The sequence below is a fragment of the Elephas maximus genome, chromosome 3, assembly GCF_024166365.1.
Source record: "Elephas maximus indicus isolate mEleMax1 chromosome 3, mEleMax1 primary haplotype, whole genome shotgun sequence".
Classification (NCBI taxonomy): domain Eukaryota; kingdom Metazoa; phylum Chordata; class Mammalia; order Proboscidea; family Elephantidae; genus Elephas; species Elephas maximus.
This window is the reverse complement of record NC_064821.1, coordinates 17356733-17372064: the sequence shown is the minus strand read 5'-3', so window position 1 is coordinate 17372064 and position 15332 is coordinate 17356733. Positions and strand designations below refer to the sequence as shown.

Below are 15332 nucleotides of genomic sequence, written 5' to 3'. Positions count from 1 at the left end.
GCATTAATTTAAAACAAAACATTAAGAGAACCAATTGTAAAAGGACATATTCAGTATGATTCCGTTTATACGAAGCTTTTAAAAATGGAAACAATACAATTTTGTGGTGAATAGTATTAAATGTAGTAAAAAGTGCAGAGGAACAATGCCAAGCAAGTTAATGTAGTGCTTAACGCTGAGGAAGGAAAAGAATCAATATTGTGTAAAATACATAATGTGGGGAATCTCAAATATACATACATTACTTTCTTGCAATAAAAATATCTAAAGCAAGGGTGGTGAAGTATGTGAATTGATAGTGTTGACTGATGGGTACCCAACCCTTCATTGTTATTCTCTGTACTTTTCATTTTTCTTGAAGTTTCCATAATACAAAAATACCTTCTTAGGTTTAAAAAAAAAAATCAAAGTTTTTTCATGTTGTAAGTAGAATTCTTCTCAATTTTTTTTTCTCCGCTAGGTTTTCATTATTTGTGTTGATGCATCTAGACCTAATGTATTTGTTTTCATTGTTATATATTTCTTCAGCTGTCCATGCCAAATGAATATTGATATCATTGATGTTCATTTAGGGTGTTTCCTTCTTCTGCTTCTCTACATGAGCAAGATTCCCAGTAGGCATTTTCCCATATAAATTCTCCCCTGAAGTTTGTGGTTATTATGCCAGGAATGTTCTCTCTTTTTGTCTTCCCTCAACTGCCCTGTTCATCACTTCTGTCCTAGGAGTAACAGATGCCAGGTGCTAATATTCATCACACACACAATCATAATAGGACATACCTTTGTGACGGCCCCATATGCTGAGCCCTGTACCAATTGCCTTTTGTCTGCTCATTTCTCATCATTGCAACATCTCCATAAGTTTTTGTTTTTCAATTTTTTATCGTGGTACAAATATACACAACAAAACATACAGGAAATCAGCAATTTCAGTGACACTGAAATTCAGTTCAGTGACACTGTTTACATCCTTCAAGTTGCACAAACCATTCTAGGTATCTTTTTCCAAATTATCCCACCAGCAGGAGCATACATTCAATGCCTTCTAATCAAAAACTCTCTTGTCCCAGTCCTTCCACTCCTGGGAACCACTAATAAGCTTTGGTTTATCTATATTTGCTTACTTTATATAAATGACTTTATACAGTGTCTGTCCTTTTGTGACTGACTTATTTCCCCAGCATAATCTTTTCTAGGTTGATCCAAAAGGAACCCTGTTGGCACAGTGATTAAGCAAATGACTGCTAACTCAAAAATCGGTGGTTTGAATCCAACAGCCACTCTATGGGAGAAAGATGTGTCAATCTGCTTCTATAAATATTATAGCCTCGGAAACTCTATGGGGCAGTCCTACTTCTTCTTGTAGGGTTGTTATGAGTTGGAATTAGGCTGGACACCAACAAAGTATTCAATCGTGTATATATCATACTTTGTTTATCTATTCATCAGTTGAACATTTCAGTAATTTCCACCTTTGGCTATTGTGAAAAGTCCTGCAAGGAGCATCAGTGTACAGGTATCTGTTTGCATTTCTAACTTCACTTCTTCTGGGAATGTAGTTGGATTGACTTGATAGCAATTGGTCTAGCATTGGGGTTTCTGGGTCATGTGGTTGTCCCATGTTCAAACTTTTGAAGAATGGCCAACCTGTCTTCCACAGCAACTATACCATTTTGCATTTCTACAGGAAGAGATGAGGTTTCCAATTTCTCCACATCCTCTCCAATGTTTATTGTTTCCTTTTTTTTTAAAATCATTGTCATTATAATAGGGGTGAAGGGATATCTCAATGTGGTTTTGATTTGCATCTCCCTAATGGATGACTTTGAGCATCCTTTCATGAGGTTGTTTGCCATTTGAATGTCCTCTTTGATGAAACAGGCTTTAAAAAGAATGATATGCCACCTATCATGTCCAGGGAAGAATTTTTTAACACTTCATATAATTGGGAGAACAGAGAATCTCGTCTACTTAGTTGCCTAGCTTTTCTTGGATTCAGTCACTAATGCAGATGATGTATGTTTCCATGAGGAAGTCTTTTGAGGTTCAGGTTTATAGATAACATTTTCTAATCTTCACCTCAGATCCAAAGTGTGGCCCTGGTTGGATGCCATCCCATCTGCTACATACTAACATTGTAGGCAGAGGTGGAAGTACCCTGAAGGCTTTATTCGAAGGAGATACTAAAATTTTTTTAAGGGTAATTATGAAATCTGAGTGACTAGGGGCATTAATTGTGTACTATCCGGAGACTTTAACAGAGAGACATCAAGAGAATCAACTCGGCAGTTAGGTAATCTGAGCTCAGACACAATCACTGCTACTCACTCACTTTGCACGTTTTGTCTATGACATAACACCACCTTTCCCAAGTGTACGCCCAGGTTGATGGTGGTGACAGTATGAACTAATTCATCATTGACAAGCTCTTCAGGGGATTCTGAAGGATTCCAAAGTTTGACAACCATTGCTCTGTAAATGGATTTCATTGTTTTAATCCGTTTGAAGGCATGGAATAATTCTGAAGGGAAAAGGCCATGCCTTATTCTTTACTTCATCTTCATAACTTGGTACAATGTGTTGAAATAGAGTGGGTGCTCAAATAAAATTTAAACCTCCAGAAGGATTGAAGGGAGAAGAAGAAAGAGGAGTGAGTGGAAAGAAAGATTTGAATATTTCCTTAGGTTCATAATGTAGACAAGAACATTTCCTTCTGAAGTAGTGGTTTTCAAACTTCAGCATACATCAGAATCACGTCGAAGTCTTGTTAAAACATAAACTGCTAGTCCTCATCCCAGAGTTTATCATCAGTAAGTCTAGAGTGGGTCCCAAGAACTTACATTTCTAACAGGATTTCAGGTAATGATCTTGTTGGGTGTCGAGGAACCACACTTTTGATTATCTGTCACCGCATCTTTTCCATCAGATTCACCAACAATATGGAACCCAGAAATCAAACAGGTGTTTCAGAATTCCTTCTTCTGGGACTTACAGAGGATCCAGAATTGCAGCCCCTCCTCTTTAGCCTATTTCTGTCCATATACCTGGTTGCCCTCCTGGGAAACCTACTCATCATCCTGGCTGTCAGCTCTGACTCTCACCTCCACACCCCCATGTACTTCTTTGTCTCTAGTCTCTCCTTCACTGACATCTGTTTCAGCACAACTATGATCCCGAACATGCTGGTGAACATCCAAGCACAGAATCATAGCATCGTTTACTCAGGGTGCCTCACCTAGGTCTGCTTTGTCCTGGTTTTTACTGGTTTGGAGAATTTTCTCCTTGCAGCAATGGCCTATGACCGCTATGTGACCATCTGCGCCCCCCCACAGACATACACCATCATCCTGAACACCTGCCTCTGTGGCTTGCTGTCCCTACTATCCTTATTAATCAGCATTGTGAATGCCCTACTTCACAGTCTGATGGTGTTGCATCCGTCCTTCTGCACAGACCTGGAAATCTCTCATTTCTTCTGTGAGCTTGCTCAGATTGTCAACCTCGCCTGTTCTGATACCATCATCAATTACATCCTAGTGTATTTTGTGGCTACTGTATGGGGTGGTGTTCCTCCCTCTGGAATCATTTTCTCTTACACTCAGGTTGTCTCCTCTACTTTGAGAATGCCATCAGTGGGTGCAAAGTATAAAACTTTTTCCACTCGTGGGTCTCACCTCTCAGTTGTTTCCTTATTCTTTCAGACAGGCTTTGGTGTGTACATCAGTTCTGCATTTACACACTCTTCTAGCGAGACAGCAGTAGCCTCAGTGATGTACAGTGTGGTCCCTCAAATGATGAACCCTTTTATCTATAGCCTGAGGAACAGGGACATGACAGGAGCCTTGAGGAAAATCATCAGTAGGATACCATCATTTTAGTGACTGTGTCGTCTGTTTTGGGCTTGGGATAGGATGCGTGAACATGGAAGGAATACTGCTGACATGGATTGAATTTTATCTCCTAAAAATATGTGTATGAATTTGCTTAGGCCATGATTCCCAGTATTGTGTAATTGCCCACCATTTTGTCATCTGATGTGATTTTCCTATGTGTTGTAAAATCTATGTCTATGATGTTGATGAGATGGGATTAGAGGCAGTTGTGCTTATGAAGCAGGACTCAATTTACAAGATTAGATTTGTCTTGATCAAATCTCTTTTGAAATCTAAAAGAGGGAAGCTGGCAGAGAGGCAGGGGTACCCATACCAGCAGGAAAGCAGTGCTGGGAGCAGAGGATGTCCTTTGTATTTGGGGTTCCTGAGCAGAGAAGCTCTTAGACCAAGGGAAGATTGACAAGAAGGACCTTCCTCCAGAACTTGTGGAGAGAGAAAGGCTTATTCTGCAGCCGATGCCCTGAATTTGGACTTCTAGCCTACTATACTGTGAGACAATAAACTTTTGTTTGTTGAAGCCACCCACTTTTGGTATTTCTGTTATAGCAGCACTAGATAACTAAGGCAACTGGTGATCCAAGATGTCTGACTGTTCAATCAGTATATTCTTCTAAAACAACTGGGTAACATAACGGCGAGGTATATTTCAGTTAATTCATGATAAATGGAGAAAAATATTAAACTTGACTTTCATTTTACTTGGATCCACAATCAACACCCATGGAAGCAGCAGTCTGGAAATCAAATGACATATTGCATTGGGCAAATCTGCTGCAAAAAATTCTTTAAAATGTTAAAAAGCAAAGATGTCACTTTGAAGACTAAGATGAATCTCACTGAAGCCAAGGTATTTTTCAGTTGGCTCATATGCATGTGAAAGCTGGGCAATAAATGAGGAAGATGGAAGAAGAATTGATGCCTTTGAATTATGGTGTTGACAAAGACCCTTGAACATACCATGGGCTGCCAGAAGAACAAATAAATGTGTCTTGGAAGAAGTACAGCCAGAATGCTCATTAGAAGCAAGGATGGAGAGACTGCATCTCATGTACTTCGGACATGTTATTAGGAGAGATCAGTCCCTGGAGGACATCGTGCTTGGTAAAATAGAGGGTCAGGGAGGAATAGGTAGCCACTGAAAGAGATGGACTGACAGTGGCTGCATCAATGGGCTCCAACACATAGCAATGATTGTGAAAATTGGACAGGACTGGGCAGTGTTTCATTCTGCTGAATTGACTTGATGACCCCTAACAGCAAGAGTGACAATCAAGAGATAATCTTTCCTAGGAATCATCCAGAGAACATCCTATATCATCAGCCTGAATTGGGGCATATGCCCCTTCTAAAAATAATTACTATCAAGAGAAATTTCATTACCTTGGAAGGACTAGATGAATGCTCTGATTAGAAAAGTGTGAAGTGTGGTTAAGTGCTACAATGATTACAAATGTTGAGACCAATGCCTGCCACGTAGAATTAAATGAATTTACCTAATGAATGTGAGTCAGCACAATTGATTTACAAGTGTAGCACTCTCTTTCTCCTTTTGTAATTCCTTCTGTTTCCTATATTTTAAGCACTTACTTCAGCCATTATCCTCGTTTACTAGTTTGAATATATATTAGCAATTGATACTTGTGGTGTAGGCAATGCCGTATTTGGAAATACTTCATTGGATGTTTATTTGTCCTGCTGTGTTCTCTTTCTTATCCTGAAAGAAAAACTTGAAATTTTCATTCTCAAGTGACTTGTTTTAGTGGCTTATTTTTAAGTTGTTTGGATTGATCAGTGTTTTCCCTTTTGGACTGTGCATGTTGTATTTTCATTTAAGAAGTGATTAACTCCTCCAATGTCATAAAAATGTCTGCCTATTTCTCTTATAAACATTTAATCATTTTTACTTTTGTGTTTAAAAGGCATTGGAGTTATCTTTGAATATGATGTGATGGAGAATCCAATTTCATTTGCTTTCCATATGGGTAAAAAATGATCTCAGCACTATTTCCTGAATGATACCATCTTTTCTCTGCAATACCATGTTGTCATAAATAAAATGTCTGATGCTTCTGTCTTCGATAAGTGTTCACATAGATGAAGATTCTGTTAGTTCTATCTTTCTATCCTATACTAGAACCATCCTGTTTTAGTCATTATAGATCCATGATATATCTTGATAGCTGGTAAGGCAGATAGTCCCCATTGTTCTTATTTGCCATCAAGGTAGATGTTGTTTCTCCTTGTTCTTGTTCTCCTGGGATTTTTCTTTCTTGTGCTAACCTGGTCTGCTTTGGGCACTAAGGTTGTACTGGCCTTATAAAGGGAGATAAAGAATATCCGGCCCCTAACATTTTCTGAAACCTTCCTTTAATCTTTAAATTAACTCCCTTGAGTGCTTTGAAGAATGTGCTTGTAAAACTGTGTATCTCAGTTTGTGTTTTGGCACAAATTATATTATTGAGTACTTCATTTTTTTAATGTTTCCAAGATTACTTGCTTTCTGTTTCTGCTTGAAAGAATTACAGTCAGGTGGATTTAACCAAGACCAACACTTCCACTTGTGCATAGAATTCAATCTCTCCTGTCTATGTTAGGACATAACTCTGGTAATTCCCCCATCTCCCTCTTGCATCATCAGGTTTCTCCCTTTGACTTGTTCATTTTCAATAGCATGCAAGATATTTGAATTCCTCAAATCTTACAAAAAAGAAAGAAAAAAATAACCCTCCCTGAGCCCCTCATTTTGCTCTACCATTAGACTCATTTCTCTGTCCTCTTCATATAGCAAAACTCCTCAAAAAAGATATCTCCACTCACTCTCCCCAGTTCTTTTCTCTCTATTTAGTCTTGAGGTCTATGCAATCAGGCCCTTGCCCCAACACTTTACGGAGTGCTTTTGAAGAGCTGCCAATGTTCTCTATCTTAACAAGTCCAACCCAGTCCAGGTCAGTTAATTCTCTGTCCTTCTCTTTTCAACCACATTGTCTCAGTTTATTACATATTGACACACTTTCTTCACTTGGCTTTCAGCACCATATATTATTTTGATTGATTCCTGCCTGACTAGTTACTATTTCTCTTGATGTGTCTTCTCATCTTTCCAGTCTCTAAACACTGGAGGGCCTCCTGTTTCAGTCCTCAGACCTCTTCTTCTCCAGCTACATTCAATCCTTCGCAACAGCATTCAGACTCATCGATTTAAAATTCATCTGAAGACGAATGAATCCTAAATTTATACTTAGAAAGAAGCACGTCCCCAAATGCCAGACTTATATATCCAACTTCCCACTTGTTATCCCTCAACTAAAAACAAAAAAAAAGGTGTTCCATCAATTCCTGTTAGCTTGTTTTTCACCAGTGCCTTCAGTGCAGCTCAGGCTTCTTCCTTCAATACCATCAGTTCTTGATCGTATGCTGCCGCCTAAAATGGTTGAAAGTCTACCAATTAGCCGACAATTAGTGACTCTGTGTATTCTTTCTATCTTCTTTTGATGCTTCCTGCATCATTTAATATTTTTCCCATAGAAACCACCAATATTGCAATTGGAGGCTTGAATTTTTTCTCCAGTTTTTTCAGCTTGAGAAACACCAAGTGTATTCTTCCCTTTTGGTTTTCTATCTCCAGGTCTTTGCACATGTCATTCATTATAATACTTTACTTTGTCTTCTCGAGCTGCCCTTTGAAGTCTTCTGTTCTGCTCTTCTGCTTCACCATTTCATCCTTTTGCTCTAGATACTCGACATTCAAGATCAAGTTTCAGAGTCTCTTTTGACATCCATTTTGGTCTTTTCTTTCTTTCTTGTCTTGTTAATGACTTTTTGCTTTCTTAGTATATGAAGTCCTTGATGTCATTCTACAACTCATCTGGTCTTTGGTCATTAGTGTTCAATGCATCAAATGTATTCTTGAGGTGGTCTCTAAATTCAGGTGGGGTATACTCAAGTCATACTTTGGCTCTCATGGCCGTGTTCTAATTTTCTTCAGTTTCAACTTGAGCTTGCATATGAGTAATTGGTGGTCTGTTCTGCAGTCGGCCCCTGGCCTTGTTCTGACTAATAATATAGAGCATTTACATCTTCTCTTTCCACAGATGTAGTCAGTTTGATTCCTGTGTATTCCATCTGGCGAGGTCCACATGTATAGTTGCCATTTATGCTGCTGAAAATGTTATTTTCGATGAAGAAGTTGGTCTTGCAAAATTATATCATGCAATCTCTGGCATTGTTTCTATCATCAAGGCCATATTTTCCAACTACTGATTCTTCTTCTTTGTTTTCGACTTTTGCATTCCAATCGCCAGTAATTATCAATGCATCCTGATTGCATGTTTGATCAATTTCAGACTGCAGAAGTTGGTAAAAATCTTCCATTTCTTCATCTTTGGCCTTAGTGGTTGGTGTGTAAATTTGAATAATAGTAGTAGTAACTGATCTTCTTTGTAGGTATATGGATATTATCCTATATCCTATCACCGACAGCATTGTATTTCAGGATGGATCTTGAAATGTTCTTTTTTTTTTTACAAGGAATGCAATGCCTTTCCTCTTCAAGATGTCATTTCTGGCATAGTAAACCATATGAATATCCAATTCAAAATGGCCTATACCAGCCCATTTCAGCTCACTAATAAGTAGGATATCTACGTTTATATGTTCCATTTCATTTTTGATGATTTCCAATTTTCCTAGTTTCATACTTTGTACATTCCATGTTCTTATTATAAATGAATGTTTGTAGCTGTTCTCATTTTGAGTTGTGCCACATCAGCAAATGAAGGTCCAGAAGCTTGGCTCCATCCAGATTGTTAAGGTCATCTCTAGTTGAAGGGTCAGCTTTTCCCCAGTTGTATTTTGAGACCCTTCCAGCTTGAGGGGCTCATCTTCTGGCACTATGTCAGACATTGTTCTGCTGCTATTCAAAAGGTTTTCCTTAGGTAATTATTTTCAGAAGGGGACTGCTCAGTCCTTCTTCCTAGCCTGTCTTAGATAGGAGCTCAGCTGAAACCTGTCCACCATGGGTGGCCTGCTGGTATTTGAATACCAGTGGCATAACTTCCAGTATCACAGCAACAGGCAAGCCCCATAGTACTACAAACTGTCAGACATGTGGGGGTCTGTCAAATGGCTACAGTTTTAGAAGTGTTCACTTGTCTATACCAAGGAATTTGGAAGACAGCTACCTGGCCAACTGACTGAAAGAGATCCATATTCATGCCTATTCCAAAGAAAGGTGATCCAAAAAAAAATGCAAAACTTATGCAAAAATATTGTTAATATCACACTCCAGTAATATTTTGCTAAAGATCCTTCTAAAGTGGTTGCAGCAATATATCAACAGAGATCTGCCAGAAATTCAAGCCAGATTCAGAAGAGGACATGGAAGCAGGGATATCATTGTTGAAGTCACATGGATCCGGGCTGAAAGCAGAAAACACCAGGAAGATGTTTACCTGTATTTTATGTACCATGGAAAGGCATTTGACTGTGTGAATCATAACAAGTTATGGATAAGATTGTGAAGAATGGAAATTCTGGAATGGTTAATGTTCTCATTTCAGAAGAGTTAATTTTCCTGTACATGGATCAAGAGACAGTCATTCGAATAGAACAAGGGGATAATGTGTGCTTTAAAGTCAGGAAAGTTGTGCATCATGTTTGCAGCCTTTCACCATATTTATTCAATCTGTATGCTGAACAAATAATCCAAGTAACTGGACTATATGAAGAAGAACTGGGCAACAAAATTGGAGGAAGACTCATCAACAAAGTACGATATGCAGATGAGCAACCTTGTTTAAAGTGTTGAAGAACAAAGATGTCACCTTGAAGACTAAGGTGTGCCTGACCCAAGGCATGGTATTTTCAATTGCATCATATGCATGTGAAAGCTCGACAATGATTAAGGAAGACCAAAGAAGAATTGACGCCTTTGAATTGTGGTGTTGGTGAGGAATATTGAACATACCATGGACTGCCAAAAGAACAAACAAATATGTCTCAGAAGAAGTACAGCCAGAACGCTCCTTAGAAGCAAGGATGGCAAGACTGCGTCTTACGCACTTTGGACATGTCGTCAGGAGGTATCAGTCGCTGGAGAAGAACATCATGCTTGGCAGAGTACAGGGTCAGCGGAAAAGAGGAAGACCCTCAATGAGTTGGATTGACACAGTGGCTGCAACAATGAGCTCAAGCATAACAACGATTGTAAGGATGGCTCAGGACTGGGCAGTGTTTCGTTCTGTTGTGCATAGGGTCACTCTGAGTTGGATCCGACTCGACAGCACCTAACAAGATCAACAACATTTTCTTGGTCAGGGAGCCCTGAGGGTTCAGTGGTTAAGTGCTTAGCTGCTGAAAGAAAAGTTGGTATTCATATCAACCAGCTGCTACACAGGAGAAAGAAGTGGCGGTCTGCTTCCTGAAAGATCATAGCCTTGGAAACCCTGTGGGGGAGTTCTACTCTGTCCTACAGGGTTGCTATCAGTTGGAATTGACTTGTCAGCAGTAGATTCTGTTGGTTTGCATTGGCTTGGTCTTTCAGGATTTTCACTACCCTAGGAATAGAATGATAATAAAAGTGTTTGGTTAATGAGGAGCTTTGGATATTGAGTCCCCAGAGACACAGAGGCTGCAAGTAGTCTACCTGTGACCACTTCACTCAAAAGCCCTTCTCCAGTCAAAAAGCAATGCCCCTGAGACTCCATTCAGAGATGGTTCTCATGCCCAGGAGCCTGGTGCCTCCCTTGGTACCTCTGCCTTTCCTGAGTACCGACCTTCTGGCTACATCATCCAACATCCAGGGCAGATGTCAAGCATCATTCCTCAGTGATGCCAGCCAGGTAACCTAAATCCCTTAATGTTCGGAAATGAGGAGAAACGTTTCTCTGTAGCTTCATCCAGGGGAAGGTGTGAAGACAGTACATGCATGAAATGATTAGAGCCAAGTCAATCATGGACTCCTAAATGTCTCCCATCTTCCTGACATGTTTCCTTGTGTCTTTGTCCCCGAACCAGGCAGCTCTTACTCAGCTAGTCTCTTACTGTGTCTCTACAATGGCAAGGATCAAATTCTTTCCATGCAGAAACCTACCCCTTCTCAAACATTGAAAAGTATTACAAAATCCCCTGACATTTACTTGTATTCTTGTGCTGGTAGTGGTGAGGAGAGTTCTTGAGCTTCACTTTATCTTCCTATCCCTGGTACTTGATGTACCATCTTTAGGAAAGTTTTGGTGTTATCCCTGGTGCCAGGCACTGAGAGCCCTGGGGGAAGAAGCAGAGACCCAGACAGACTTAGCAGGCTGCCTCGCTAGGTTATATGTTTCTCTTTATAAAACTACCAAATATTTGAAATTAGAATACTACAGGCAGTATAATGAAACAACCAACCAAACAAACAAAAACACCTGTTACACCTTCCAGAATTCACATTGTTGATGTTCTGCTGTAGCAGCTTCAAGTATTTTTTTTAAGTGACAAAATAATAGGTATATAGAAAACATCCACTTTGTAATCCTCTCTGTTGCTCTCTTTTCCATCCCAGAATCAGCAGCATCTTGGATGTAATGGTATTCCCCAGTCATAGATTTATATGCTACATGTATATTTCTCTCTCTCTGTATATGTACGTACATACACACACACACATGCACATAGACACACACACATGCACACAGACACGTGTGTATATATATATATATACGTAAGGCAGTAAGTAGATGGATAGACAGAGAGCAATTAGTAAAATAATTAGAGGATGAAGAAATATATTGTGATGTAATAATATAGTGGAATACTCTATTGTAGTTAAAATTAATGAAGTGCAATTAAAGGAATTTTTTTAAATAAAGGTATCAACATTCATAAAAAAAAAAAACATACCAAGAAAGCCAAATGTAAAATGACATATACAGTACAATTTTGTTTATATAAAGCTTTAAAAAAATACAAACTGTGCAATTCTATGGAAGATTATACTACATATTGTAAAAAGTGCAGAGGAATATGGTCGATCAAATTAATGCACTGTTTAGCCCTGGAGAAGGAAAAGAATCAATACTGTGCAAAATACATGATGTGGGGAGCCTCAAATATTCCTGCATTATTTTGTTGCAATAAAAATATCTAAAGCATGGTTGGTGACGTGTAGGAATTACCAGTGGACTGGTGGGTGCCCAACCCTTCATTCTTATTCTCTCTATTTTTCATTGTGCTTGAATTATCCACTAAAAAATAAAAAAACTCACTAGGTGTCTCAGTCATCTAGTGCTGCTATGACAAATACAACAAGTGGATGGCTTAAACAAAGAGAAATTTATTCCTTCACAGTCTAATAGGCTACAAGTCCAAATTCAGGGCACCAGCTCCACAGGAAGGCTTTCTCTCTGTCAGCTCTGGAGGAAGGTCCTTGTCATCAATCTTCCCCTGGTGGAGGAGCATCTCAGACTCAGGGACCCTGGGTCCAGAGGACGCGCTTTGCTCCTGGTGCTGCTTTCTTGGTGATATGAGGTCCCCTTGTCTCTCTGCTTCCTTCTCTCTTTTATATCTCAAAAGAGATTGGCTTAAAACATTATCTAATCTTTTAGATCTCATTAATATAACTGCCACTAATTCATTTCATTAACATCATAGTGATAGAATGTATAACACATAAGGAAATCACATCAGATGACAATATGGCAGATAATCAAAAAATACTGGGAATCATGGCCTAACGAGGTTGACACATATTTTTTGGGAACACAATTCAATCCGTGACACTTGAGTAGATTTTAAAAAATAATTAAAAAAAATTTCTTGTTGTAGACTTCTTGTCATACAATTGTTTTTTTTTTCCTCTGCAAGGATTTCATTATGTGTGTTGATTCTTCTAGACCTAATTTATTCTTTTTCACTGCTATATATTTCATCATCCCATCCATACCAAATGAATATTGATATCACTGATGTTCATTTAGGGTGTTTCTTCCTTCTGCTTCTCTCCATGAGCAAGATTCCCAGTGGGAGTTTCACCATATAAATTCTTCCCTGAAGTTAGCATTTATTATGCTAGGAATGTTCTCTCATTTTGTCTTCCCTCAACTGCACTGTTCACCACTTCTGTCCTAGGAGTAAAAGATACCTGGTACTATTGTTCATGACACACACACACACACTCATACAATCACAACAGGACATGTCATTGTGAGGCCCCATATGCTGAGCACTGTACCAGAAGTAAAAGATGCCAGGTGCTACTGTTCATGGCACACACACTGTCTTCATCATCTAGTGCTGCTATAACAGAAATACCACAAGTGGTTGTCTTTAATGAAGAGAAATTTATTTCTTCACACTAAAGTAGGCTAAAAGTTCAAATTCAGGGTGTCTGCTCCGGGGAAGCCTTTCTCTCTCTGTCAACCTTCTCATCAATATTCCCCCAGACTAGGAGCTTCTTTGCCCAGGTACCCTGGGTCCAAAGGATGCATTCTGCTCCCAGCACTGCTTTCTTGGTGGTGTGAGGTCCTCCTGTCTCTCTGCTTGCTTCTCTTTTTTATATCTCAAGAGATTGCCTTAAGACACAATCCAGTCTTTAGGTTGAGTCCTGCCTCACTGACACAAGTGCCAGCCACCTGCCTTCATTAACATCATAGAGGCAGGATTTACAATATACAGGAAAATCACACAATACTGGAAATTATGGCCCAGCCAAATTGATACACACATTTTTGGGGGGATATGATTTAATCCACAACATACACACACACACACACACAATCACAATAGGACATGTCATTGTGAGGGCCCCGTATGCTGAACACTGTACCAGGGGTGGTTTTCAAACTTTAGCCTACATCAAAATACATGGAAGTCTTGTTGAAACACAAATGGCTGATTCTAATCTCAGAGTTTATCATCAGTAAGTCCGGAGTGAGTTTGAAAAACTTATATTTCTAAAAAGATCCTAGGTGATGCTCTTGTTGGCATCCATGAGCCACACATTTGATTATCTGTCATCCCATCTTTTCCATCAGATTCACCAACAATATGGAACCTAGAAACCAAACAGATGTTTCAGAATTTCTTCTTCTGGGACTTACAGAGGATCCAGAACTGCAGCCTGTCTTATTCAGTTCGTTTCTATCTATGTACCTGGCCACCCTCCTGGGAAACCTACTCATCGTCCTGGCAGTCAGCTCTGACTCCCACCTCCACAACCCCATGTACTTCTTTCTTTCCGACCTCTCCTTCGTTGATATCTGTTTCAGCACAACCACGATCCCGAACATGCTGGTGAGCATCCAAGCACAGAATCAGAGCATCACTTACATAGGCTGCCTCACTCAGGTCTGCTTTGTCCTGGTTTGTACTAGTTTGGAAAATTGTCTCCTTGCCTCAGTGGCCTCTGACCGCTATGTGGCCATCTGCCACCCACTGAGGTACACCATCATCATGAACCTCCGCTGCTGTGGCTTGCTCTCCCTACTCTCCTTACTAACTAGCATTGTGAACGCCCTCCTTCACAGTCTGTTGGTGCTGCATTTGTCCTTCTGCATAGACCTGGAAATCTCTCATTTCTTCTGTGAACTTGCTCAGATTCTCAAGCTCGCCTGTTCTGATACCTGCATCAATTACATCCTAGTGTATTTTGTGGCTACTGTATGGGGTGGTGTTCCTCTCTCTGGAATCATTTTCTCTTACACTCAGATTTTCTCCTCTGTTTTGAGAATGCCATCAGTGGGTGCAAAATATAAAGCTTTTTCCATCTGCGGGTCTCACCTTTCAGTTGTGTCCTTATTCTATGGAACAATCTTTGGTGTGTACATCAGTTCTGCATTTACACATTCTCCCAGGAAGATAGCAGTAGCTTCAGTGATGTACAGTGTGGTCCCTCAAATGATGAATCCTTTTATCTACAGCCTGAGGAACAGAGACACAAGGGGACCCTTGAGGACATTCATCAGTAGAATACTATCATATTAGTGATTGTGTCACCTGTTTTGGTCTTGGGACTCTAGGATGGGTCAAAGTGGAAGGAATACTGCTGGTCAAGGATGTCTTACTGTTTCATGAGCAAGTTCTTCTAAAATGATTAGATAATATAATGGCTATGTACATTTGAACTTACTCATAATGAGTGAGAAAATACTGAAGTTGTCAATAATTTCATTTTACTTGGATCCACAGTCAATGCCTATGGGAAGCAGCAGTCATGAAATCAAATGACATATTGCACTGGGGAAATCTGCTATAAAAGACTTCTTTAATGTGTTAAAAAGCAAAGATGTCACTTTGAGGACTAAGGTATACCTGATCCAAGCTAGAGCATTTTCAGTCACCTCATATGCATGCCAAAGCTGGACAATAAATAAGGAAGACTGAAAAAAAATTGATGCCTTTGAATTGTGGTGATGGTGAAGAATATTGAATACGCCATGGACTACCAGGAAATGAACAAAT

The 15332-nt window shown here is 39.5% G+C and overlaps 1 protein-coding gene across 1 annotated transcript in view; it reads left to right on the top strand.

Moving 5' to 3' along the window:
• LOC126070942 (olfactory receptor 7G2-like) overlaps window positions 1–14855 on the top strand; it is a 457831-nt gene extending 442976 nt beyond the window's left edge. Inside the window, exon 2 of the mRNA XM_049875267.1 lies at window positions 13841–14855. Within this exon, the coding sequence (XP_049731224.1) occupies window positions 13920–14855 (936 nt within the window). The 5' untranslated portion in view covers window positions 13841–13919. The remainder of the gene's footprint in view (window positions 1–13840) is intronic.
• The last annotated feature ends 477 nt before the right edge of the window (window positions 14856–15332 follow it).